The following is a 27,206-nucleotide window of genomic DNA, read 5'->3' as shown; positions in this document are numbered from 1 at the left end:
ATGTTGTGCAAACAGATTATTCCCTGTTCACCCATTCCACAGTACATACCATTTGAAAGAGTTTTGTTACACCCATTATCAGTCATCTTCTTGGCCTAGGTCATCAGTTCTTAAAATGAAGCTGTCCTGTACTTGTGATAGTACTCATCTTTGTTTTTTGTGACTGAAGAAGTAAAATAACACTGTAAACTTGAGATGTGGGGGCACACAGATGTAGACAACAGTATAGTGTTATTCCCTGTGTTCTGTTCAGTTTCTTCTCTAGGTTTCTTACATTCTGTTTGGTTTTGAGTGCATATGAGAACCAGGTAGTTCTCATATCATGTGATAGTTTATCATCTAAGATTGTGTTCCCAAGTTCAGTGATCAGCACCAAACCTATTGCTGTGTTGGTACAGTTAGGATCGTTTTTTTCTCTTGTGTGTATCATTTTTTTATTTTTCCTTAAAAAGAATTTTGTCTGTCATTCTAAAGCCTGGGCTCATTAGGTTCTGCAGTCCTTCATGATCTGCCTGCATTCCTTACTACTGAGTAATATCACATCAGCACCAAATTTTCTGTCAATATCACGTTGTCTGTGTGTCATTTTGAGTTGGTTGAACAGCAACTGTTTAGCACAGAGCCCTCATCTGAAACCACCATTTGTTCCTACCCTCTGGTTCTTGTCTGCTAGGCACTTGTCATTGATTGAAGGGCTTTCCCTATCCCTCCATACTAGTGGCCTAGTTTCTTTGTGCTGTTTAAATCTCATTGGGAAGTCTGAATGTCCTGCATTGGTTGACTCTTCCTTAATCACTTGCTTGTTGTTGCCTTTGGAGAGCTTCAGTAGCTTTTTGAGCAGGACTTCCTTTCACAAATGTTGGTTCTTCCCCAGTATGTTTTGTTTATCATTGTGCCCCTTAATTATGTTCTTTATTATAGTTTTGACATAGTACAGATCTGAGGATTACTGGCCAGAACCTTTTAAAATAAGTTTTCTCTGTGTCTCCTCAGTATTTTACAGTTCTGTAGTGCCTGTCTTGTAGCTGTCAGGTAACATTTGCTGGTGTGAAGGAATATAGATTAGAGCGTTCCCGAGAATTAAACAGTCCATGTGGCATGCTACATTATATCTGCCTGCTCACTGCTGCTCAGAGATTTGCAGCAGCCTGAGAAACTTCTATCTCTAAATTTCAGTTTCATTCAGCAGTAAAGTGACTCAGTATTTATTAATTCATAGTGTGCTTGGTGGATCATAAAAAATGAATAGGTGAATTGGAGTCCCGTTACAGTGGGGATGGCTATTTACCTTTTTTGCATTTTTTAATCTCCAAGAGGCCATTACTGGCCTTGATCTCAACTTTGAATTTCTTTTTTTCCCTTAGCAGTAGTTCTGTAGATGAGAATGTGGCAGCATAAGGAAAGCTTTTACCCTTTACACTCCTGTCATCTATTGCTTGTTGATAAAGGCTGTAGTCTCCACTGTCTTACACAAATCTTATGCTTGATTAAAAAATCCTGCTCTTAGAGGAGGCAGAAGTTTCTGTAACTGAAGCATAAATGCACTGAGTAGTGCAGTTTGTTATTCTCAATTGTTTTCTTCTTTTCAGATAACCAAATTAGGTTTGTGAAGGCAGCGTTGTGGTACCATGGCTATTACAGGCCAGAACTCTATCGGCTCCCCTCTGATGGCTCAGTGGGTAGTCGGGAGCTGCTGCTGGCATTTTCCTGGCTGCTGCACAGAATAAGCCTCTTGGAGCAGCTTTTGGCTCGGAACAGAGTAAAGACTGGAGATGAGACTTCTGTGTGCACGGTGAGCATGTTTGTGTCTTTCCATCTTATCTGTCCATAAGCAGTGTTCTGTGACAGCAGCCATGTTATCACTGGTGTGTAATGTGTGGTGTCTTGGTACCTTTACAAATAAATGCTTTACTCCAGCTTTAAAAAAACCCAAAGCTTACAAGGGGACAGTATCTGGAACCTGTTTTCTTTCCCTTCTCTATACTCTACAGGTGATCTGGTTTCCTTCTCTATCTCAAACTCCCACCCCTGTTGGAACTCCCTGATTTTTATTTCCAATATAGGTGAGATCAGTGTGGAGGAGTGCAACTAAGTGTATGTCTTCCTTCTCTGTGCTTCTGAGTTTTGTGCTTCCAGACTGTAGCATGAGTGGTTCTACAGTGCCTAGAATGTGGGCTGCCTGATTTTCTAGAATCTTTTTATGGGACAGCAGAGCAGGAAAGGGAGAGTTTGTAAGGCCGTGATATAGATATGGTATCTTGCGAAGGAAAACACTTGTACAAATAGAAAAGAATTGAAAAGGATGAATCACTGTCGTGGTTTAAAACCAAGTCCACACAGCTCGTTCACTCACTCCCCCTCTTGCTTCCCCAACTCCCAGAGAGTTAGGAAGGAGAATCCAAAGAATGTAGCCCCCACGGGTTGAGATAAGCACAGCTTAATAGCTAAGGCATAACACAAATCATTACTGCCACTACTGCTACAAATAATAATGATAAAGCCAATAACAAGTGAAGAGAATACAACACCTCACCAGCCACCTATCCATAACTCACCCCACCCTGCCTGACTGAGCACTGACCAATACCTCCTCCATCCCCCCAGAGCTCCAGCCCTTCCGGGTTTCTCCCGGTTACATCCTGGGTGTGATGTGCTATGGTATGGAATACCTCTTTGGCTAGCCTGGGTCAGGTGTCCTGTCTCTGCTTCCTCCCGGCCTCCCTTCCTCCCTGGCAGAGCATGAGCTCAGAAAAGGCCTTGGACAAACCAAACATTTGAGCAGTAACTCAAAACATACTTGCTATCAGCAACCGTTCCCAGGCCAAAAGTCAAAACACAGCACTGCACCAGCTACCAAGAAGGAGAAAATTGACTGCTACTGCTCAAACCAGAACAGTCACCTTTATAGCAATGGTAACAACATTATTTTGGGAAAATGGACCCCTCTTGTTACACTGCAATCGACTGCTGCACTGAACAGGGAGATGCGCACAAAAGCCTATTCTTGGTGCACTGGGCGTGAGTTCTGGTGCCCTCTGGTGATGTGAACGGCACCTACAGATTTAAGAAAAACACGTCTGTCGAACTTTTGACTTTAAACTTCTGTTAACCTTTTTCTTGTTTTTCTTGTATGGTAGCAGATTATTTTGTGCGTCCTTAATTTCTGTTACGAAAGAGTGATGAATGAAGTGTAGCAGCGACATGAATTCAGGAAATGGGGCGGCGCCTATGTTATTTTCTCTGAAGGTCTTAAGTTTTGCATTTCCAAAAAGAGATGAAAGAACTATGGTAATACAATGTTATCTGTAATGGCCACACAAAGGCACATTGAGAAGTTTATTGCTGTGCCTTTCTCTGCAGTTCTAATTTGCTCTACCTGTGTTTCTCAAAAAGCATGGAATACAGAGTTCATGTTTTTATCCAGTAACTATATGAAACGGTGTTTGGAAAGGTTTACAGGTCTGGAAATTTTTTTCAATAGGTGAGACAAAAATAGTATAGACTGGGAGTTGCAATTAGCATATGTATGTAAAGCTCATTGTACTAATGTCAACATTTCTTATATGGTGTTCTTCTAGCACATTTTCGTGCTCCAGTAAAATTAGATACACATGGAGGAAAAAAAAATAGTTACAGCAGAACCTTATGAGCCCAAGCTTTAGAATGACAGATAAAATTCAGAAAAAATCTAGTTACAGTGTAACTGGTATGTTTTGTGATTCTACGTCAGAAAGTTAAAACAAATGGAATTTTGAGGGAGAAGTCTTGTCGTTTATTTAATCAACTAAGCATTGTAAAACTAACACATTCAGCCAGTAAGACTCAACTGATTTAAGATCTAGCAATACACAGTTAAGGACATAAGGAGGTAATGGTGGGTGCAAATGAGAAGATGGGTGGGTCACCTACCTCATTTTGGTAAATTGATTCATTGTAAACCACTCATGAAGTGGTTTACCTGTTTTTTGCTGCACAGAAGTGTGATAGTTTTGTAGTTGTTAGTTATTTGATAGTTATTTAATTGGAAACCTTCACGTGGCAAAGTTTGCTTATCAGACAGTGTTCAACAATATAGTCCCTAAAACCACAGTGAGAAAGGAAGAAAGTGAAGTTGTTAGTTTGATACTTAGCATTTTTTGAATTACAGCACAACTTGAACAATTGAAATACTGGAATTTTGACTTTGGGAATGTTAAATACCAGGCATTTGTGATACTTGAACTGAAGTGTTGGAAAACATGTAAGAAATTGTAAAGGCATTGCTAAATATGCCAGAGATGTAGTCTCTGCAGTTGTAACTCTTCTATTTAAGTAAGCTGAAGGAAAAAGGTAAAAGAAGAAAAACATCTAGAGAAAGATCTGTCTCAAGAAGAAAAGGAAATGCTCTTCAAAACAACTAAAATTCTCAGTGGAGGAAGAGCTTTAGAAATCTACCACAATCAGTCTTTTTTTTCTAAGTGATTACAAGCAATGGAAAACATTTCCCCAAAAATACTGTAAAACAGAAAAAAAAGAAATAGTGTTTGGTTCTGTGCATTGCTGAGATCTCTGCCAAAATCAGCAAAGCATGAAAGCCATTACTGGCAAAGCACATCTCTAGGTCTGCTGGTGAGAAAAATGTGAAGAAAATCTTCACCCTTTGTCTTAATTTAAAAGAATGGAGTGTCAAGAACTGTAGGCGTAGCTGTTGTTCAAACTCGTATTCATGTGGTTTTCTTTTAAAATTTGGTCTGAAATCCACAAAAGTGGACAGGGTCTGTTGTATGAATGAGAGAGAATGCTGCTAACACCAAAGTTACGGGTGCAGTCATGTTCTGACTATTTTTTCAGCCTAAGTTTGAAACAAAGCCTACAGCCTGCTAAATTGCTGATGATGCCAAACACCCAACATATCAAGGGCCCATTAAATTAATTCATTTCAGATTACCACTTTGGCCTTTTTTTTTTTTCTTTGCTGTTCCTTAGCAACACAGTTTTCTTCTCCTGCAAATTGAACACTTCCATCAGCTCTAAAGGATTTCAGGTTGGTTATTTATAGAGAGACAAGGGTATTCACGACACATGATGGACATAGAGCTCAGCTGCTGCATGTAATTCATAATATTGAGATACTGAGCTGGGGAAAGCTTCCACAAACTTACTTTTGCATGCACTTACATCTTAAGAATCAAGTTTAAGTGATTCCTGAAATTATAAACTAAACAGTGGTGAAAGCATGATGAAAGAGTTAAGATGGTAGTGCTTAATGTGACTAATGTAATTAAAAAATAATAGTCTTGAGGTAGTTGTTGGTAAGGACAGGTATGCTTAGTTGTCTAGGGTGATTATATGGGTTGAATGCTCTTGTGTGTTAGGTAAGAAAATCCTTCAGGGCACCTTGTCTCATAGGGCTCATTTTTTTCAGAAGGGTAGTGCTGCAGTATCTCCTGAGCCAATACTGCAGGCCTGCTACAGGGCTGCCCAGTGAGTAGAACTCAAGGGGCTGCTGCCCTCTTCAGTCTTCCACTCATGCCACTCTTCCAGTGTATGGTGTTTACAGACTGAGGGGGAAGGCAGTTTAAAGGACAGACTGGAACCTGCATTGATGCGCAGGAGGAAACAGGAGAGGGAGGAGGGGATTAATGGTATGTGTCAAAATCGAGAATCTGGCTATTACAGTGTAAATCTATTGTCTGAATTTATTGTGCTGATCTGCCAGCAGGTTGATGGCTCCAGAAGTAGTAAGTGGAAGCTCAAGCCTTGCATTGGTCAACTCTTTAAAAAAAGTAATCACTAATTCTGTTAGATCTATGAAGACTTTAAGTACAGTCTGAATTGGAGGTTAACATCAATTTACTGAAGTGTCTGCTTGAGAATTCTTGCCTGTTATTGCCTTAAAGCACTGGGTAATTAATTAATGGGTATTGTCTTCAAATGCTTTTTACACCCCTTGTAGATTTCTGTCTGAAATATGCACTGCCATTTGGCAGTTTCAACACCTTTTGTTGCTTTGGTGATCATGTACAGGCAGATTATTCTCAAGTGCTGTTATAGAATCATAGAATAGTGAGGGTTGGAAAGGACCTCAAGATCATCTAGTTCCAATCCCCCTGCCATTGGCAGGGATGCCTCACACCAAACCATGTCACCCAAGGCTTTGTCCAACCCGGCCTTGAACACCGCCAGGAATGGAGCATTCACAACCTCCCTGGGCAACCCCTTCCAGTGCCTCACCACCCTTACACTAAAGAATTTCTTCCTTATATCCAATCTAGACTTCCCCTGTTTAAGTTTTAACCCGTTACCCCTTGTTCTATCACTACAGTCCCTAATGAAGGGTCTCTCTCAGCATCCTTGTAGCCCCCCTTCAGATACTGGAAGGCTGCTATGAGGTCTCCACGCAGCCTTCTCTTCTCCAGGCTGAACAGCCCCAACTTTCTCAGCCTGTCTTCATATGGGAGGTGCTCCAGTCCCCTGATCATCCTCGTGGCCTCCTCTGGCCTTGTTCCAACAGTTCCATGTCCTTTTTATGTTGAGGACACCAGAACTGCACACAATACTCCAAGTGAGGTCTCACGAGAGCAGAGTAGAGGGGCAGGATCACCTCCTTTGACCTGCTGGTCACGCTCCTTTTGATGCAGCCCAGGATACAGTTGGCTTTCTGGGCTGTGAGTGCACACTGCAGCCGGCTCATGTTCATTTTCTCATCAACCAACACCCCCAAGTCCTTCTCTGCAGGGCTGCTCTGAATCTCTTCTCTGCCCAACCTGCAGCTGTGCCTGGGATTGCTCCAACCCAGGTGTAGAACCTTGCACTTGTCATTGTTAAACTTCATGAGGTTGGCATCAGCCCACCTCACAAGTGTGTCATGGTCCCTCTGGATGACATTCCTTCCCTCCAGTGTATCAACAGAACCACACAGCTTGGTGTCATCGGCAAACTTGCTGAGAGCACACTCAATCCCATTGTCCATGTCAGCGACAAAGATGTTGAACAAGACCAGTCCCAACACCGATCCCTGAGAGACACCACTCGTTACTGGTCTCCAGTCGGATATTGAACTGTTGACCACAACTCTGCGTGCGGCCATCCAGCCAGTTCTTTGTCCACCGAGTGGTCCACCTATCAAACTGATGTCTCTCCAATTTAGAGATAAGGATGTTGTGTGCGACAGTGTCGAATGCTTTGCAAGGTAGATGACAATGCAAGTCCAGGTAGATGACATCAACTGCTCTACCCTGTCCATCAGTTCCATAGCCCCATCATAAAAGGCCACCAAATTGGTCAGGCAGGATTTCTCCTTAGTGAAGCCATGCTGGCTGTCACCAAGCACCTTGTAGTTTTTCATGTGCTCTAGCATGTCTTCCAGGAGAATCTGCTCCAAGATTTTGCCAGGCACAGAGGTGAGACTGACTGGTCTGTAATTCCCTGGGTTCATTGATTCCTGTTTAGACATGGAAATCCTGGAGTTCAAAGCAATCTGAAAACCCGTAGGTGAAATGCTGTCCTTTGCTGGACTGTAAGGCAGACCTGAGGAGTTCTTACATTCTCTCTCTCTGAGAAGCAGATAATTGTTTGATATAAACTTGCCTTTTTATCACATTCACTATTTGACTACTTCCTCCCCCCCAGTTAAATTTTAGTGAGATTGTCACAGCTTTCTCCAAATCTATGATGGCTTGTGCAGATAATAGCAGTACTCTGTGAGCATGTATTCTTTCTGTTTCCAGGGAGGAATACTGCCTGTACTGGTATTATCGCTACAGCTGAAATTAATCTCTATGGTGCTCCATAATTTAATTATGTGTGGAGGCTGTTGAGTTTTTTAGATGGGGGATAGTGGTGTTATATCCCTTATTATCACCAGGATATTTTGTACAAACACTGGTTCTTGGTTCCTCTAATTCCCTCTGTTCTGCTTCTTGACCTCTAAGTGAAATTGGATGTCCCTCCCCTTTTTGTGAATTTATAGTAATCAGCAAACAGGGCTATTATGGCAATTATAGTTGGAATTCATGCGTGTCTCTCTAGCATGCCAAGGCGAACTCAATTTAATTGCTTCTGGTGGGGAGAGATGAAACTCAGCATGCCTTCTGACTCTTAGGTCTGCAATTTGATTAATCATTTGTTTGTCACTGCTTACTTTGGCTCAATGGCTAGTTCCAGTATAGTGTAAGGCTTATGCTTGGTCTACCCTTGTTGTTTAAATGTTTTTCTCTTATAGAAATCTTGACTGTCACTGCTGTTCCATAAGAAAAATGTTAATGTAGTAGCCAAGCTTGATGTTCCCTGCATAGAACTGGGAAACCTCTGGCGCTAGTGTCAGTAAATACAATTTTTCTGTTTGTTTTCTGTTGTTGGTGGGTTTTTATTCTCTTCACATATCCTAGTGGGGGTGGAGGAAGCCATTTTATTAACCTATTGATTATGATACAGAAGCATAATTACTTTGCAGATCTTTATGGGCTGTGTTAGTCTGTCAGCTTTCATTTTTTGAGTTCCCACCCTTCTTCACTGTGCTTATACTTCTGTTCTCTTTGTCCTTCTGTCTTCCTTGTACCCTCACCATTTATCATGTTTCCCCTTTTTTTGCCACTGTTGTTGCTGTATTCAGTAGCTGCTAAGGAACACCTCTAGTAAAGCTGTCCCTGAAACAAAGGGCACAGGATACCTAAAGTTTCTCCTGCAGAATTTCCCCCACCTAATTTTTGCTGGTGAGCAGCACTGACTGCCCATGCAGACTGATGTGCTTGCTGTGTGCTACACTCCTCTCCATGTCATCTCTGCTGGGGTAGCACTAGGGTTGAATATCTACAGCTCACTGGGCTGCTGTGTGGCTGACAGGTCTATTGCAGCACTTTCATTGCACTGCCATTCACCCTGTGAAGGCTTCTAGGAGAAGCTAAGGCCTAAAAATGTCTGACTTTTACTTTTCTGCTCTTTGTACTTTTTGAAACTGCTTCCTGAATAGGTAACTGTTGAACCCTGAAGTGTTATTTTTTGTCTTTACTTACTGGTACTGCTTGTAGAGCTGAAGATATTTTGTGGTCAGGGATTATTAAATTAGGAGTATGTTTTTGCCATAGAAGAACTCAAGCACAATTCAGCTTGGACTCTTGAAATGCACTTTTTTTGGTGTTAAAGTGCACCTTACAGGTGATAGCTGAAATTGTCTCCCTGTTGTAATGTAATGCATAGGTACATGCTATTCCTTCTGATCTTTTGTGGGTTTCTTTTCAATTCCATGCTTTGGACTTGTCATTAAACCTTTGCCAGTGAAAAACAGTTTCCTGTGATGCACTGGAAAATATGTGGTTAACAACATTTAGTTTTGCCTGACAGAGTAAATGCACTTTTAAGAGCGGTTTTGGGGCTTTGTTTTTAGTTTCACCTCTATTGTATCTGAATTTCATGTAGATGCAGGATTTCCTGAACCTGATGTTGCAGCTGAGGTGTTCTGGATGGCGCTCCACCAACAGGCACTGGAGTCACTTGAGCTTTCACGGGAAGAGGGGAAGAGAAGGACTGGAGTGCTAATAGGAAGGCTTAGCATGGTCATTACGGGTACTGTGTATTTTGCTGAAATCCTGTGCAGGTAGCTCCTTCCTTGCCTGTTGGGGAATCCGAGTGATTTTAGGATGTTTTAGTGGCTCGCCCGCCCTCCGGTGGCAGGGAGCAGCAAGTACCTTTGGTACCTTCTGATTAACTTTGCTCTGTGGCATTTTGATTTAAACGAGAGCTTCCTCTGCTTTTGCTCTCCCACTTTAAGTGATTAGGATTTAGCTCTCATTTAGCTCTTTTTCCTTAGTTCTTTTTCCTCAGGAGGACAAAAGAAGGGCATGGCAGGCGTTCTACAGGTGCAGAGCTCTGCTTCTCCAGGAGGGCAGATAATGTTTCTTTTCCTTTTGGCCCCTTGCTCCAGATTTGCTGCTCATGTTTGCATGGTGCATCTTTCTTCACTGATTGCCCCTTGTTCACCATCTTGCCACAGTGGAGCAAAATGGATGTGGGCAAGCAGGGCTGCAGCTGCAGGCAGAGGAAATATAGTGCAAGGCATTATCTATATTGCATTTCTTGGGCCCTGCAAAATGCAATGCTCTGAGTTAAGGCCTGCTGTGCCACGTGTTTGTTTTAGTATATTTGGTTTCTCTGTTTTGTCTGAATACATCATGCAGTGGGCTTTGGGATTTAAATGTTATTTTAAAATTTTGCAGCTCCAAAGATTAGGCAATTCAAAGGCATATGGTGCTTTTGCTCTATTGCAGAGCTCTGAAGTAACCTTCTGAATGAGTGAGGAGGGATGTGCTGAGCGACTGACTTGCTCTAGTGCCTCAGGCCTGTGGCTACTGCCAGACAGGCTTGTTTGAACAAGACTGCAATGGGTAGGAGCTGTGTTCACACTTTCTGTCTTCCTGCAGCACCTTCTCTTTTTCACTCTGCCAAGAATGGACTCTTGGGAGTGCTGTTGTGAGTAGTGATTTTTACAAAAGGCATTGAAATTTGAAAGCTGAAAGGCCTTGCAGAAACATGGGGGTTTAGTTCTTTTTAATTGCTGAATATGCTATGAGTGTAATTTCTACATTGTGAGCACTTATGTTTGTGGAAAACATTCTTCTGTATAAATATGTGGATATTTAATTGGTATGTGCATTGTGTGAAAGTGGGTTCTTACACCATCTATCTTCCTATGCATACATTTAACAGAGATCCTGCCTTGTCTAGGAGGAATTCCTATGGGTGTTGTTGATGGTGCTATTAATAAAAATAGTGTCCCTTTCACTTTCATCTATTCAGATTGCTCCTTTTCACATTTTCTCCTCCTGCAGACAGATATATGGCTGTGTTAATTAAGAAAGCATGTCTGATAGTGTTATTTCTGGATATGGTGTTTAATTAGAAAAAAATATGCTCTGTTTAAAGATCTGTAATTACACAGCTTAACATATGTTATGTCACATCAAAACCATTGTCTGATTTATGAGCGGTTCAGAATGAGTGCTCAGTAAAAGCTGCAGGAGCACGTTACTGGCTTGATTTATGTGATTGCTTTGCCTTTCCCGAGTCCCGCAGCGAGGGATCTAGATATGCTCTTCCTGGCTTTTGTGATACCAAAACATAGTGTAGTTAAGATTTGAGTAGTATCTGAGAGTACATAGTGTTTATCCAGACCCAGACTTACTCAGGTGCAAGCAAGGCATGGGCTGGGGGCACAGCACTGGGAGTTTCAACTGATGGTTGCTTTATTTTGCTCTGCTCAAGGGTTAATGTCAGGGACTTGACTTAATGCATTTATCTGTGGGTTAAATGCGATGTCCGTGTTCCAGTAGGGCTGCTTCTCTGTGGGAAGAGCAGGAAGCTGTTTGCTGGCTGTCCAAATTTGGAAGCAGAGAGCTGATTCGTGGAGGGATTTACAAGATGTCCCAGGGAAGTTACGGCTCGCCTGGATGAGCCGAGATTTGGCCTTTACCGACAGGTGGCAGCTCGTAGTCGGCGAAGAGCATCTCTTGGGACTCAGCCCTGTCATTGCTTTGATTTGACAGCAGTGCGGGCACCACAGGCCTTTCCATTGACATTCTGTGCACAGGCCATAGTAGCTTTATTAAGGTAAGAATTTGTAAGCATTAAGATACCTATATAAATTGGAAAAGAACAGGAAGTGTAGACGTGTGATGAAGTTGCACAGCAAAGGGTTGGGTTTTGTTTTTTTTTGCAATACTGCTTATGGCATATTGTGGGATCTCCACTGAGTGTGCAAGGAACTTTATTTTAAAGCAATTCTTGGAGTTTAATTCAAAGTATATGAACAGAGTAAGGTTAACCCCATGCCAGGTCCCTAAAATTCTCAAATGGAGCAAGTAGTGTAAAAAATGCTTCCTTCTTCAATGCATACAAATGCATTGATGTTTATGTTGTTCTTTGATAAACTATTTATATGATGAAGTACTTGTTTATCTCCATCCACTGTTGTTAGACCTGCTTTCTGATTTCCAGTAACATGGGATTGCTTTGTATTTCAAAACAAAAAGAAGAGCTTTATTTCTGCTATAAAAGTTGAAAGTTCTTGATCTTTAATTTCTCTCTAAGCACATTGCATGCAAGTTGTTTGCTCAGATGTATGGAATGTGAATGAAAATTGATGTATCACCATGTCTTTTTTTTTCACACCTTCCTTTCTCTCACGCCTTATTCTTTTCCTCTAAACACTTTTATATCTGATGACTTTTTTCAGTTCAGTGTGTTTCGTGACTTTGACTTGTCAGCTCAGAGCACTTCTGCCACAAGGACTGCGTTGGCTTTTTTGCACTTGCGGCATTGTCTAACCACAAGTCCATTCACACATTTTGAGAATGATCTGGCATCTTTGTTCATAAAAATTGGACTTTAAATATCCTGGGAGTAATGTTTAGAGCAAAACTCTTGTGGTGTTGGAGACTGAGTTCTAGGCTGCCTTGCAAAAGTTATAAATATATCCTTTTAGGGTATAAACTGTGTTTAGCTCTGACGAAGCTGGATATGTATTTAGGAGCTTGGGGTAGGTTTTGAGCTACCTTAGTTGGGATGGTGACGTGTAGTGTTCTGGAACATGTATTTATCATAGACTTTAGCAGGATGTTTGCCTAGATCTTTTACCACAGGAGAGTTGGGTTTAAGGTCCATCTAAGTGAGGGCAGGGTGATAGTTCAGGAATGAGCTTGAAGAGAGTTCATGTAAATATATGCATGTCACTTTTATCAAGCTTCATTCTAGGCTCTCTGTAAGTTACACTAATCACAGGTACTCTGGTGAGCCTTCATCATCCAATTTGACAAAACCAGCTCTGATGTCACCAGTGTGATGGGAAAAGGCTCTGACACAGCAATGTGGGTATCGATACTCATATTGATCATTGATGTTGATGTGGTTTTTGTTCTGCAAGCCTGTGGCACCATTCTGTAGTTGGAGTCCATGTGCCTTCCTTCTCTGAAAAACAAAGGGAAACATTAATTGCAACAAACAGCTTACAAGCAAAAAGCTTTCCTGGTAAGTGGCTATGAAATGATCTCTCCCAGAGCTGGTGTGGAGCGTGCACACCACAAGTGCAGGGAGGCAGTTGAGAGCCCTTGGTTAGTTGCCTTGGCCGCTCTCTTTATGAATTTGACTAAAAGATATGCACTTCTGTTACTTCTGTAGCTCAGAAGTGAATATAGGTGTGTACCCATATTGCTGCAGAGATTAGATAAATTCACAGTTATATCTGAAGCAAAGGCTCTCTCTTGGACTGGTGTTTTAGTGATTTTTCTTGCTCCGGGAGAACAGGAAATAGTCTTAGATTGTAAAGATGGAGCTGGAAATTGAGGTTACAGTATAATATGCAAGGCCTTTCCCCCCCCCCCCGCCCTTACATTGTTTGCTTTAGACCAGGCTAAGTATTTCATAGCAAAAGTAATTTTTTTTTGTGTGGTTTGTGAAATAAATAATAAAAATCCTGTTAAAAATGCATTGGCTGGATTCCTTATTTTAATATTAATAAGGCAGGTTGCGACAATAAAATTAGCTCTGCATGTTATTTGTCACTTACTGCCAAAGCAATCGAATCTAATGCCATTCCTTCCTGAAATGAATCCCCAGGAGAGCAGTATTTGTGCCATTCTTAGACTTCTAACCAGGGAACTTGGGAGTTGAACTGTAAATCAGGGAAAATACAGATTTTAGTCTGGAAATTCCAAGTCTGTGGCTTGGAAACTGTGGCTTTCTGGTTGCTTATGTGAAATGTTTTAATGTTATTTACACATGAGTTTTCTCTGCAGTAGTGACTAATATCCAGTTGCTTGGCTCATCTTGTTTATGGGCAACTTGGTAATCATATCTGTATGGTTTCATAGTCCATAAACCGTGGTTTATGGTTGATGCCCCCTGGTGGGGGCAAGAACCATGAAGGTACTTAGATGGAACTGCAGCACCCTAGGACACAGTGCCTTTTGATTTAGGGGCAGTGGGCTGAAGGCATCTGTGCAGAGTGATACTGCAGTTGGCACAAAAGGGATACTGTCTTTTTTTAAAAAACAAGATGAATGCGTGCCTTTTAAAGGAAAAGCCCTTTACCAGCCCCCTGCCCCTGTGATTTATAGTGTGCATTTATCTGAGCCACAGAGCAAAGGGAAAAAACCTGTAATCTTGATACATTTTGTTTTGTGACCAGAGCAGCACTTTTGTGCTTATAAACAATATGAACACTCATTGTATTAGAGGCCCTGTCAGCTGAGGTGGTATTTAGGTTAAAACAAGCATTAGGGGGTTATTTGATCATGATTATAGATGTACTGCTGCTGAAATCTGCATTTAAGACAAGGGTAAATTATCTTCATTCTGTAGTTTGCACTTTTAATTTAAGGATCTAAATTGGAATTCCATTCAAGTTTTGCCTGCCAACTGAATCTGCCTAAGATTTTATTGACCATGGAAGTCTGTGAAGCAGGGGAGCACATATGTTTAAATACCATCAAGGTCTATGGATCCAAATATCTGCTTAAGTGTTTTCTTGAAAACAGTGATGTTTCACATAAGCTTTTTAAATTTCTGCTTTAAAGAAATGTCTTGAGAGTCCAACAATTGGAGACGTTTTCTTAGCTGGTGAACACCCATTCTGAATAACCAGGCCTCTGCAGTTCTGTGTTTGTTTCTTATGGTGTACTGTAGTAAAAAAATTGGAATTATGGAGTGTGTTTATTGTATGTACTTTCCATAGATTGGATGAATTTGACAGCTGAGCCTTACTTAAGTGCTGTTACTGGCATCAGAAGTAAAATAACCCATGTCTTCCTTTCTAATTTGCAATCAGCAGGAGTCTTAGCTGAAAACAGAGAGGGAGATCTGTTTGTAAATGTGAATGATCTCTTTGTGCAAGAGGCTGGAGGAGGTTCAATTCCCCCCATGTTCCTTGGAAAAGAGAAACAACAGAAATGTCTTGCTTGCTTTATACCATTGGCCAAGCAAAAATCTTATCTGGAAGATGAAGGTGTTTTTTTGGTTTGTTTTTTTGCCATGCAGCAGGAGGAAGGTGGGACAAGACAAACAAAAGGAAACTCTTGGTTTCTCCCTTCTTCCTTCCAAAGTACTCTAGAGAAAGGCTAAACAATGCAAGATAGGTGGTGGAACTGTAGCTGGGAGTGCCTCTGTGGACTCCTGGCCAATGTCAGCTGGATGATTGTTTCTTTTCCTTTGTCCTGCAAGAAGGGAAATACTGGATGGAGAAAATAAAATAGCTGGGTAGACGCAGGCCCATGGTTTTGTCCCTGTACTGATTTACAAAATAGGATCTTGGAAAGGCAATGGATGAGCAAGATCTGTTTTTTTATGTTTTTTGACTTATTAGAACCCAGGAAAAATGTGATTTTCGCCATTGAGGTAAAGGACATGCTTTCTGTCTCAGGAACGCTGTGTCTTCCTGGCTATGAAAAATGAAGATGGGAGAAGAGACAACTCACCACGTCACAGATGAGCAGCTGATACTTATTCCAGACTTCAGTACTTGTTTAGGCTATTCCCAATCCTGTATTCTAAACAATTACAATTTCTCTTTACTGCTGGAAATTACTTTGTTTTGGGGTTATTTTTTTTCCTCTTTGGCCTATTTGCCTTTTATGTTCTTCACTACTGAATAATTTGAAAGTGTTGATGCCAACTTTGGTATTCTCTTTTGCTTTTAGTGTGAAGACGATCTGTCTAACAGCTTGAAGGGTACAACTGAAGAAGCACCTGAACCTGGGCTAGAAGGTGGAGTAGATGTTCGATACCTTCAGTGGTTAAATGGGAGGCTTAGGTTCCAGTGGCGAAGTTTGCATGCTCAGCACCAAGAGCAATGCAGACTTTTGCACAAGGTAAATAATTCTTCTAACTCACTATGGTATTGTTTATTGCAACTTAATCAGAAATGTAGGATCAAAATACTGAGCAGGAATGTTGAAAGTAATAACAGCATGGTAAAATGCAGTTTCCCTTTCTGAAGTACTAGGCAACATCTGAGCAGAATCCAGAATCTGCCTGCTTTTAAATCAGGAATCAATAGCAGTCTCTACATCTGAGACTCCAGTTCTGTTCCCGTTTATGAATTATGTTTATATGACTGTATGAAAATCATAAACATCTATGAGCATTATGTCTGCTTAGGATGGAAATAGCTTGCAGTCCCAAAGTTGACAGTGACGGTCACTGAAGAGACAAACCTGAAAGAAATGATTCTAAAGATAGTACTAAAAGTTATCGGTAATGTTTTCCCAAAGCCCCCTTTCTCTGTTCATATCTCTTCACGTAACTTACATGAAGCCACTTGGTATTGTACCCAGGATCTTCACAGAAAACCTTTCTGAGACTCAGAATAGTTTTAAGTAATTTCTTTTCAAAGAAAAACATTTATCAGAAGGTTGTCAGGATCAGAAAAGGATGGTTTTGAATGAAGATGCCTTCTTGGTTTTAATCCTGTGTCTGACAGAGCAATGCTGAGAACTATAATGAGGTTATATTTTGTTCTTTATCATGAATTGATTGCTAGGGAAGATGTCTGATTGACAGCCCTAGGCAAAGATCAGGTGTTGTGTGTGCAGCATCTAAAATAACCTTTTCCTTCTCATTGCCCGCTGTAGTTGTGCTTTCCTGATCTGGGAATAAAGACAGCAATTCACCTTAAGTGCAGCTGCAGTCTTTGGCTTTGGCACTAAGATACAGACAGTAATGCTATTGGAAGAGGTGTCTCAGTGCTATAAAACTCAAATGAAATGATTGGCATCTTCTCCCCTCAGTAACTACCTTTATTTAAGGTATGCTGATTTTTATAGTAAGTGAGGCAAATAGCTCTATAACTCATCATCAGTGCTCTGATTTATGTAGTACTTGGCAGTATCAAATCATTTGGCAGCTTCAATATCTCACTGTGCAGTTAATGAGACCAAGGAAGAATTAAGAGCAGGTTGAACCTGGGAGCACAAGTACAAACAGAGGTACTCTCAATGGTCCAGATCAGGTACTAAAATGATAAAGAGATGTGCTTATTTGGCACAACGCTTGTTGACAGTGGAGAGGATGTCCTCCTATAGGGGTTGTACTTCAGAATGAACTTGGACTTTCTTTTCCCCTATGGCTATCCAAGGAAAAATGTTTGCCCAAGTTAGGACTGTTACAGTCAGACAAGGATGAGAGATGGGTTAGCTATGCTGCAGTTCCTTGGATCACAATTTCCAGAATCTGGAAGAATAAGTAGGAGGGGCAACGTTTCTCTGTTCATCCGATTTCCCAAAGCTGCCATTACAGATGAACAAAAGTCATCACTGGACTAAATTGAAAGCAATAAGCAGTGTTGGTGGTGATTCGTATGATCAGACCATGTTCTACAGTGTATGTAGAGGGCTGCCATCACAGATCTATACATAGGAGGATAGATTGGAGCCCAGTTCCTCCATATGTGATTACATGCTGATATTATGCATGCTCAGATATGTATGTGCAACTGTGGGAGTTCTGTTCAGAGCTGTAATAACGTGCAGTGCTCTGCTTTATATTTTAGTCTGAATTAAAAGCAGGGAAATTGCAAGGTAAAAGTGGCTTTAGAAGGGACTTCATTATAGTGCCACATTAATGTTAACATTTGTGGTAACAAAATATAACAGACAATTTAACAGCTGCATAAACAATAATTGATATTTTGTGACTCTTTGTAGGGAAATTGTCTGTGCTACTGTATTGATTTGAAGACTTTTAAACTAGTCTGTATTAGAAGACTAGCTGACCTAATATGACCTCTATATGAACTGCTGCTTTTCTCATATAAACCACAAACAGTATGCAAAAGGCTAATAGGTGCTACATTTTTTAATTATGCTGACAGATTTAAAGAGGGCTTTCTGTACAAAATTGTAATTATGGCTTTTACTCACTCTGTTTAATAACTTAACAGGTTGTGTATCTCAACTGTGGAACAGCCTTATTTACTGCAGATCATGAGCTATAATTTTTGCCAAGTAGTGGCGACACTTCCACAGATTTCAGTCTGTGACTCACGGAGGCTCTAAAATACCATATTCTGTATTTGGGACTTTCTGAGAAAAACACATCACACTTGGAAGATCAGGAGATGACTTGTTTCCTGCTCTTACTGGAAGTAAGAATTGTACATAGGATCCAGCAAGAAGCTACCAAGATAGCAGAGGACTAGCTAAGTTGAACAGGACCTCCCAAGAGAGGCTGGGGGGTTGGGCTTGCTTGCTGTGGTGTAGAGGAAGTTGAGGGAGAGGTCACCTAATAGCTGCCTTCAGCCACTTGACGGGTCGTTACAAGGATGGTAGTTACCACATTGGATCTACAATCTTTGCAGCAGTACCAGAAGCTGAAGGGGAAGGGGCCTTTGATTATAGCTTAGCAGGTTCAGGCATATTAGAAAAAGCTCCTCTGGAATGATGGGCAGCACTGGAGCTGGTCACCAGAGATGCTGAATAGTCTCCATCCTTGGAGGTTTCCAAGACTCGAATATAGAAGGTCTCAAACTGATGTTGGTGATAATCCCTGTTGGAGCAGGAAATAGGACTAAAGATCTCAAAAGTTCTTTCACGGTTCTGTGATTTTGTGAAAAAAGTCTGCATTACTTGGGTGATCAGGGACATGGTCTTTCAGGTTAGAAGGGGTGACTCATGTTTTAATAAAATAGTACTGTACTGCCTGAAAAAAGGGTAAGGAAGTAGTAGGAGGGAAATATGAGGGGGAAACAGGCAAAAATAAATGGTTGTTCTTTCTCTAAAGTACACAAATGATGATTGAAAGTGATTGCTGGGGCTTCTATCTACTCTGTCCTGCATGCAGCCACTTAAATTTGATGGTATGAAGTTCTGCAGTAACTGGTGAAGAGGGAAGTCTCCCTGGAGTTCATGTGTTGGGAATTGCTTGTTAGGTGGTCTGACTGGCTGTTCCTCTTTGCTAGTTCTTCTGATGAGCTTCTTTTCAGTGACTTCAGCTCCCAGAAGGCATGTTGAAGCTTACAGACACGTACACATGTCCTGTTGTAGGAGGAAGAGTTCCTCAGGGAAATCTTAACCTGAGGAATTTTGCAGCCTGAGGCTATGAGCTGTTGAATAACATAATGACTTCTCAACATGAACAGCTTGGCCTGCTTTGAAAATACAGTACAGTAATACCATTATAATTACCTCAAAATTCTCAGTAGTATATATTTACCTGGTACACCTTCAAATATATGGAAGCATGAAGGATAAATTACCATGTTAAGGCATGCCTCTTGGTTCCTTCTATTCTGTTTCTTCTTCTTCCTGTCAAGTGCCAGATGAGTCTGCCTGGTTTTTGATCCTTCTTGAATTCATAGAGGAGACCAGCTGTTTTTAGTTAGGCTTTGAATTGCCATTTTGCCTTAAAAAAATGTGAATTGAGAAGCCTTGCATAGTTTCAGAAAAAAAAAAAAGGGTAGGAACCTGTATAGTTTAAAACAGGCATTGTTTTGGGGTCTCTTAAGTGCACTGTGCCACAATGAGCATGTGAAAACAAATTGCAGGACAAGCGAGTTTCTGCAAAACTGGTGGATTTCCTGGGAGTATTTTTTTCAGCTACACTTCATCCACTTAAAGACTAGGACACAAACTACACCTGAAATAGGGGAGGGTTAGGTTGGGTGAATTTTGCTAAGCAGGTGAACATCTGATTGTAGAATATGTGTATCAGTTAATAGGAATAAAATGATATTACATGGAATTCTTGATGACTGCCCAAGGAAGTTACAAATGCTCCATCGCTGACATTGTTCAAGGCCAGGCTGGACAGCCTTGAGGTTGAGTGATATGGTCTAGTGGAAGGCATCCCTGCCCATGGCAGAGGGGTTGAAACTAGATGATCTTAAGGTCCTTTCCAATCCAAACCATTCTATGATTCTGTGTTAGAAGGAGAGTTTAGCATATTTGGTGTTGTCAGATGTGGTAGAACAAAACTAATGGTTGTAATATGCTTGGAAACCGTAAGAACAAGAGTTGTATTCTGTCAGTATGCACTGGGAAATACCTCCTATGAATGGACTGGTTTCTTGTGCCTCCTCTATAATAACCAATATAAAATAACATGTATTACAGTGGATTAGATTTTTAATATTTGTATATCTGATGTTGGAGTAAAAGAGTAAAGGGACAAGGACAGAGTCTTGATCTCTGAATAACAGAGAGGGCAGAGACTGTTGCTGGGTGATTACCTCATTGTCAGTAATTTATGAGTGAGCTAAACTGCAATTATTAAATACATCAGTATTTTGGAATGAAGAATCTACTATGTTACTCTAAATTATTACCTTGGTTTATTATGTCATTTTTGGTTTATTATGTCATTTTTATCTTGAGATATTTGGTTTGAAAATCTTCGTGTTTTTCCAAAAGTGAATTTGTCATTAGATCTCAGTAGCACATTGTTTAATGCACTACAAATTTTTTGTCTTGTGGAAGTGTGTGTGAACTACGAACAAGCCCACTTTTCATCTCCTCTTAGGCGAATTAGGCAAGCTGATCTCCCTGCAGGATGTCTAAGCTCAAGACTGTTTAGGAATTGGTACTGAAAACTCCCCAGAAGTGGTGCTCAGTGTGGGGCTGTGCTTGTACTCTCATGCAGTGTTTTAGTGTATGGTTAAATCAGATCTGCCTCCATGTCCATTCCAGTGCCATGAAGCAAAAGCTCTGTCTCGCTCTCTAACCTGTTTCTTGTACCTTGGTACTGTTTTCCTCTTTAAGCCTTATTTTATCTTCAGTGTGTTGTGATTATCGGTAGCAGATTGTGAAAAATGCAAATACTGAATTATTTCAGTATCCATCAAGTCAGGTCTCAGGGAAACACCTTATTTCTCAGTCATTTTAGCTTCTAAGTATTTGTTCTGGGCTTTAGCCGTTGATGCTGCTGCAAGAGACTTGAAGAGGGGCAGAAATTAATTCCTGGTGCTGGAGGCCCAAAGGTTTGGCAGCCAGAGTTATGCAAGAATGCAGCAGGGAGAGAGAGGAGTGGCAAGTAGAAAGGAAGAACATTGTGTGGGGAGGTGCTCTTTTATTTTTAAACTCACATAGCTCTGCACATGTGACAGATGGTTGTCACCAGAAGTGAGTTTTGGGAAAGGAGCACTAAAATATTCTGATGTTGCAGGGAAGGGTTGATAATTACCCAGTGCCTGTCAACTTTAAAATAGTTGTCAACACCCAAGTGTATGATAAAGTTCATATTAGAATAAAGGAAGAAAAGCAGGAAACATTCTCTGTCTTCTGGCAGAAATATTAATGAAATATGAACGATTGTCTGACAAATGTGCAGTGCTATCTTGTTTGGCAGGTGCAGTTATTACAGTAACAAAGGGATCAGCTCTGAATAGGAGGAATTGCTTTTTATTGTTCCCTTGACTAACTTGGGAAGCTTCTTCACCAAATAATTGATGATACCATCACCAGCCACCTGGGACAAGGTTCCAGTAAGCAAAAGACAACAATATATAGCAGCAAAAGAAACTTAATGTAACATGGTAGCATTTTCTGCTTTAAAGGAAGAAATAAAAAATTACTCTGAGGGTATCTTTCACCTCTGATAAGTCTTCTGCTGTTTCAGATTGTTTCTACTTTCAATGCTATGCACAAGAGTGTCTGTAGTGTAAGGAAAAAGACTTCAAGACAGGACAAAAAGAGAAATCTTTCTGTTTTACTGTGGTAGCAGCCGTAACAATTCCAGCATGTGGTTCTGGTAACAATACCAGATGGACCATTTTGTGAGATGATTGTGGTACGTGATCATCATTTCCTGCAGGCTCTTTTAAAAAAGGTCTGTCGTGTTGGTGGTAGTAGTTACATTTGTACTTGTCCATTGGTGGTGGGCTTGTATCCACTGGTTCATGTCACTGTTCCAATCCATGCAGCTGCTAGATGTTAACTAATGATGTTAATAAGCTGCTCCTTGTACTGAGAAATATCTTTTAAATTAATCTATTCTAGATCCATTTATTCACTAGTGGCTCCCATATGGACCAGATCCTTGGACATTTTTCTGTCACAGAAACAGATCTTGTTAGACAGCCGGAGAACTACAAGCAGGTAATTCCTCTGCTGTAATTCTTGGATGCTTTGTATGCTTTTCATAGATATTGTTAAGCAGAAGACTGCACTCCTTGTAACATGTTTTTAATTTGGTTTCCAACAGAAATAAGGGCTTATTTATATTGAATTGTCAGTTTCCTCAATTACAACTTGTATTCACCAAATGGTTTCTTCCAGTTTGATAGAACACAAACTTATGAAGCAAAGTTTTGTAAAACCTGGTAGACAGGAAGTGGGGAGAGACCTGACTGAAAGTGCCACTTAAGAAAAGGCTTGTTGACTAAAGCCACTGTAAATCAGTTGGCTGACTGCTATTGTGTACTACTGGTGACTACACCTGGGTCAGCCAGCCAGAGTGTCTGCCTGTGGCCTTGCATGAGCAGCTTGTCAGTGAGGACATGAAGAGACCTGATTTATCTCTCCAGGGAGAGACAAAACATATCTGTGCTAGCATTCATTAGTTCTGGAAATTATACAAGTTGACTACCTTTTTGGTAGTAAGAAGCTTTGTTTTGAAAAATACTTTAGAAGCACAGAATGGTTGAGGTTGGAAGGGACCTCTCAAGTTTACCTCTGTTCCAGAAGAGTGACCTAGAGCAGGTTGCCCATGACCATGTTCAGATGGCTTTTGACTATCTCCAAGGATGGAGACTTCACAGCTGCTCTGGGTGACCTGCTCCATGCTCAGTCATTCTCACAGTAATAAAGTGTTTCCTTACGTGTTCAGCCAGAACCTTCTAGGGTGACATCATTTTTCCTAATGTACTGTTTTACTGTTCCATGTATATATTTCTGCTACTCTCATATACTCAGTTATAGATGTTTCGTTTTATAATTTGAAGTAGTACAATTCTTTTGTTTTAATATAACATAATACATTTGTTTTACAAATCGATTTGTAAATGTTTTAGTCTGTATGAAAGTGAAATAAGATTGAAATTTTAAGCTCAGCCTGTACAAAACCAATAGTTGGCAAATTTCTGCAACCTGTCCAAATCCGTTTACTCAAAGAAGTTATTCTTTCTGCTGCTACCTTAAGAACAGAAGTAGAGTTTGTAAATACCACGCACGAAGGAATTCAGAAAAGTAGGTTTGAAGATGGGAGGTAGTCCTCTGTTCAAACCCCTAAAGTACAGTGCATGATAATCTTTCATTACTGAGCGTTCCTTGGATGAACAGTTCACATCCCACCTCTTGATAAGGTTCAGCTCTTTAGAAGCTTTTCCTGGAAAATTAGTGTTTTTCTAGAGCAAATGGTTAAGTCAGCTTGAAATTTCTTTCTCATTTGTGCTTCACAGTCTCTCTCCTAAGGTTTGCTCTGCAGCTCAGAACACACAGCAGCAAAGTCCTTTGAAGCTTATACATTATAGTCTTCCAGAGCTTAGCAAATGTCCAGAAAGATCTGGTGTGCTGGTACTAGAAACTTCCAGGCTGTGTAGAAGGACTTAACAACTACCTTCTTCCAAAGCCTTACCCTGAACATGTCACTTATCTGTTCCAGTAAAGCATAGTGTTACTCTAATAAAGCCTATTTGGTTTTGACTCCACTGTTAATGAATTATTCCAGGAGTTTTCTTTCTTGCATGATGCTCCCTGTCTGGATGTCTGCTTCAGGTGTGCTGTTCAGTGGAGGCCCAGGGTAAAATGGAAAGACTCTTTTTGTATTTTAAACATTGTGGTTAGGTAAAGTGCTATAGTCATGAAGGTTTAATGGGCAGCTGTGTTGCTTTGTTAAAATCTGTAGAGTCTTCATTCTACATTTCTCAGGCTTAAAGAGCAAATACGTCATATAAAGGATACCCCTTCAAGCAAGGGTGAATCAATGAGAGAGGCAGAGGTGGGGTGGCAGGAGATGTTTTCTTGCAAGTGTGAGTGGCCACAATCTCCATCTCCAGTTCTGGGTTCTGACAGGTGCTATCCCAAATGGGCTTCTCCAGCTCCAGTGCATGTGTGTTGGAAACTCTTTTCCTATGCCACTTACTGCTTGGAATGGTTCAAAATTGTAACTGTCAGAATAATCAGCTGTGAAATTCTTAGCTACTTGAAGATCCTGAATATATTAAAGAAAAGGGGTTCCTCTAAGCTGCTCTCTTGTGCTTGATTCTAAATTAAGCAGGGAAAAATGCAGGAAATCAGCACGACACTTCTGTATGCATATTTTTGAGAGGCTTAAAATTCTTACTGTCATCGTTTGAGCAATCTTTATAGTTTTTGTTTCCCCCTACCCTTATTTCCCAAAAGTAGCCTCGAGAAGTCATACACTCAGTATGTATGAAGAGCCTCCTATAACAAGGTAGTATTGACTTGAAAAAGCAAGGCTGTTTCAAGTGTCAGTTTTCCAGATGGATTTCATACCCAATATGCAAAATTATATTTCTTTGGAAAAATGTAGTAAAAAGCATCTAATTTTGAAATATCTTGATAAGATAAAGTAAATTATACATATTTGAATAGATTGGTTTTCAAATATTGGTGCAGATGGCAGCACTCTGCCAAATGTTTTTTCCAAAAACTGTGAAATAATTTTTTTTTTCCTCTTAAGTAATGTGACATTTCTGTTAATGTTACCTCAAATAACAGCCTGCTGCATGGATCAATAAAAAGAGCAAGCACGTCAATATGTCTTACTGTAATGCATCCCTGTTGTTGGATGGTGTTATGAATTTCTTCTCATGTTAGGTATCCTTCAAAGGCTAGAAATGCAAAGTGGATTGAAGTGTCAAAAATTAGCTATTACAGAAAGGACATTTGGCTGTTTCTGTTGAAGCCTAGGGTTCATTGTCATCAAGAATATCCTGGGAGATAAGTTGTTCTGACCTGTAAGAAACCAAGAGATGTTTAGTCTGACAGGAAAAGTGTGATAGGATACATATAGCTGTGAAGTTAAACTTCAGTTTATGAAATAGAATAAGACATGCTACTCCTTTTCTATAAAAGTTGCACATTAACATTATTAAAATATTCTTCCCTTGGATTTTTGATTTAAAACTCTTTTAGTGCTTTTATATACAGGGATTTTCCTGGACATTATTATTCTTTTATCATCATAAATGTCTTTGTCAGATTTATAGAGCTGGAGGCATTCCAAGTGTAATAGTTTTAATTATATTTTTTCTCCAGTGAGGCATGATAAAAATTCCAACTTTTCCTGCAGTTTAGCTTGGCTGTGCTTATCTATATGTGGTTGGCTGTGGATTGCAGGTCACTGCTGAGTTTAGTTCCTGTGCTGCCCAGGGGTGTCAGTGAATATGATGTGACATTATTCCAGCTGGCTTCAATTTCCAGTTGAAGTACATATGCATGCCTGTGTTAGCTCTTGACCTCTATGTGTATGTCCTTTCACAGAATACTGTTGTGTCTTTTTGAGCAGCCCCTAGTTTGCAGAGTGTTGCATGAGAAGATAAGCTGGTGGCCATTTTCTCATCAGAAGCTCCTCAGTGAGCGGTGATGGTTATGGAGCTGTTTGCCTGCAGGGCCGTGCCAGAGCGTGCACATCAGGGATAATTACAGCATAGCAGCATGCAACAGCCTGTGCATTGCTAGGGAGCATGGCCTGGATGTTTATTGTGTCTTGTCTTGAAAACCTCTTGCATACATCACTTAAAAGTGTGCTACAACGCTTTCTAGAGCATCTTCTACATCTTGTGTTCTGGTATGTTTTCCAAGCTGTAGTGATCCTGTTTGTTTCTAAATAGTTTTCCATGTCAACTGGGGGCCTGAAGGGCTGCTGTTACTTGCCAGCCTGAAGTATCTTAGGGCAGAAATGGAGTTCTGATCTCTGGCACTACTGCTAAAATGGTTTGGAAGTGTATTGGGAGAGCATGCAGAAGATGTGGCTGAGGGCAAGTAACATCTGTCCAAAATTTTCCAGGGCAGTATGGGATATCTCTCACATTCCTCTTGCGACTGTAGGACAATAGTTGCGATGTGCAACCAATTAGGTAGTGTTTTATCATTTGAGCATAATATAATTGCGTTCTTGTCTATGAAGCCCATAGCAGTGTCACCAGAGCTGATGTTTTACCTTGAGCTTGAAAAACTGCGTGTTGCACTTAAGAATCATTAAATTAACTTAGTCGTCAAATTCTTACCATAAAGACATCAATGAACTTTGAAGCAAAACAGCCTACTCCTTTGTTTTTTTCTGCCTCTTCATATGCTGCTTTATGTGTGGAACTCAATCTCACAGGTTCTGTGATTAGCAGAGATTAAAAGTTGTAGTCAGAACTCGGGTCATTGGTACAGTGCTGGCAGTGCAGGAGTAACATTGAAATTGTAATGAGTAAGGGTAACACCTTTAAATGCCAGTAGATCAATTTACTGAGTGTGACAGGAAAAAAATAATGCAGCTGTCTGCCAGATGGACATGCAAAGAAATTTATAGAACTTGGATGTCAATATCTAATAATTTTGTATTGGAATTTTTTGGAAAAAGATTGACCATTAACACATTTTAAAGGAAATATATTTGGTTTAAGGAGCTTAGGTCCTTGGTAACAAGTAAATAGGAGCAAACAAATTGTCTGACTTTGCATACATAATGTATGGTCAATTCCATGCCCATAAAAAATTCAGGTAAGCTTTAGCTCTCCAAGTAGCAGGGATTGAGTAGGATGGAATAGGATGGTACAGGCATAGCACTGCTCTGCCTTCTGGGCTTTTCATGTATCGTGGAAGGAAGCCAATGTACGTGTCTTGCTTCCTTCAGTCAGATGGAACTCCATAATTTCTTATTGTGATGTTCAAGGGGTAAAGGATCAAGTTGTAAGATAAGCTGATTCTGGACCCTAAATCTTGTGCCAGTTTCCATTTAAAACATGTGTCCAGATGGCTGTTAGAGATGGGTGACACAACAGGTTTATTCCCTGTGAGTAATAACCCATGGTTTTAATACATGCAAAGCACTAAAGAGCTTTGTTCTTTTCAGAGCAAGTTCGTTCAGATTGGGAGCTGATAGGCTTTGAATTTTCAGAAATATTGAACATGCATTTTCTAGTTACTTTGCATGAAATTTGAGTCTTTACTTTGCATCATATGCCTGCACATATGGGCTTGTGCACTTCTTGCATAAAGTCTTCCTGATCTGCTAAAGTATTTTATCTGCATAGGCATGTTAAATGGTAAGATTAACCAGTATATTCAGGGCAC

The 27,206-nt window shown here is 40.5% G+C and overlaps 1 protein-coding gene across 3 annotated transcripts in view; it reads left to right on the top strand.

Moving 5' to 3' along the window:
• Positions 1-27,206, top strand: part of TEDC1 (tubulin epsilon and delta complex 1) — an 82,824-nt gene that overhangs the window by 6,268 nt on the left and 49,350 nt on the right. For 2 of the 3 annotated variants that reach the window (XM_034064415.1, XM_034064413.1), the window contains exons 3-5: positions 1,590-1,792; positions 15,666-15,836; positions 21,957-22,055. In XM_034064415.1, the coding sequence (XP_033920306.1) occupies positions 1,590-1,792; positions 15,666-15,836; positions 21,957-22,055 (473 nt within the window). The remainder of the gene's footprint in view (positions 1-1,589; positions 1,793-15,665; positions 15,837-21,956; positions 22,056-27,206) is intronic. The other variant, XM_034064414.1, reaches the window with a different exon arrangement.

Source organism: Melopsittacus undulatus, chromosome 6 (assembly GCF_012275295.1).
Source record: "Melopsittacus undulatus isolate bMelUnd1 chromosome 6, bMelUnd1.mat.Z, whole genome shotgun sequence".
NCBI classification, from domain to species: Eukaryota; Metazoa; Chordata; class Aves; order Psittaciformes; family Psittaculidae; genus Melopsittacus; species Melopsittacus undulatus.
The sequence above is the reverse complement of the archived record's forward strand: the minus strand, read 5'-3'. Positions and strand labels throughout refer to the sequence as shown.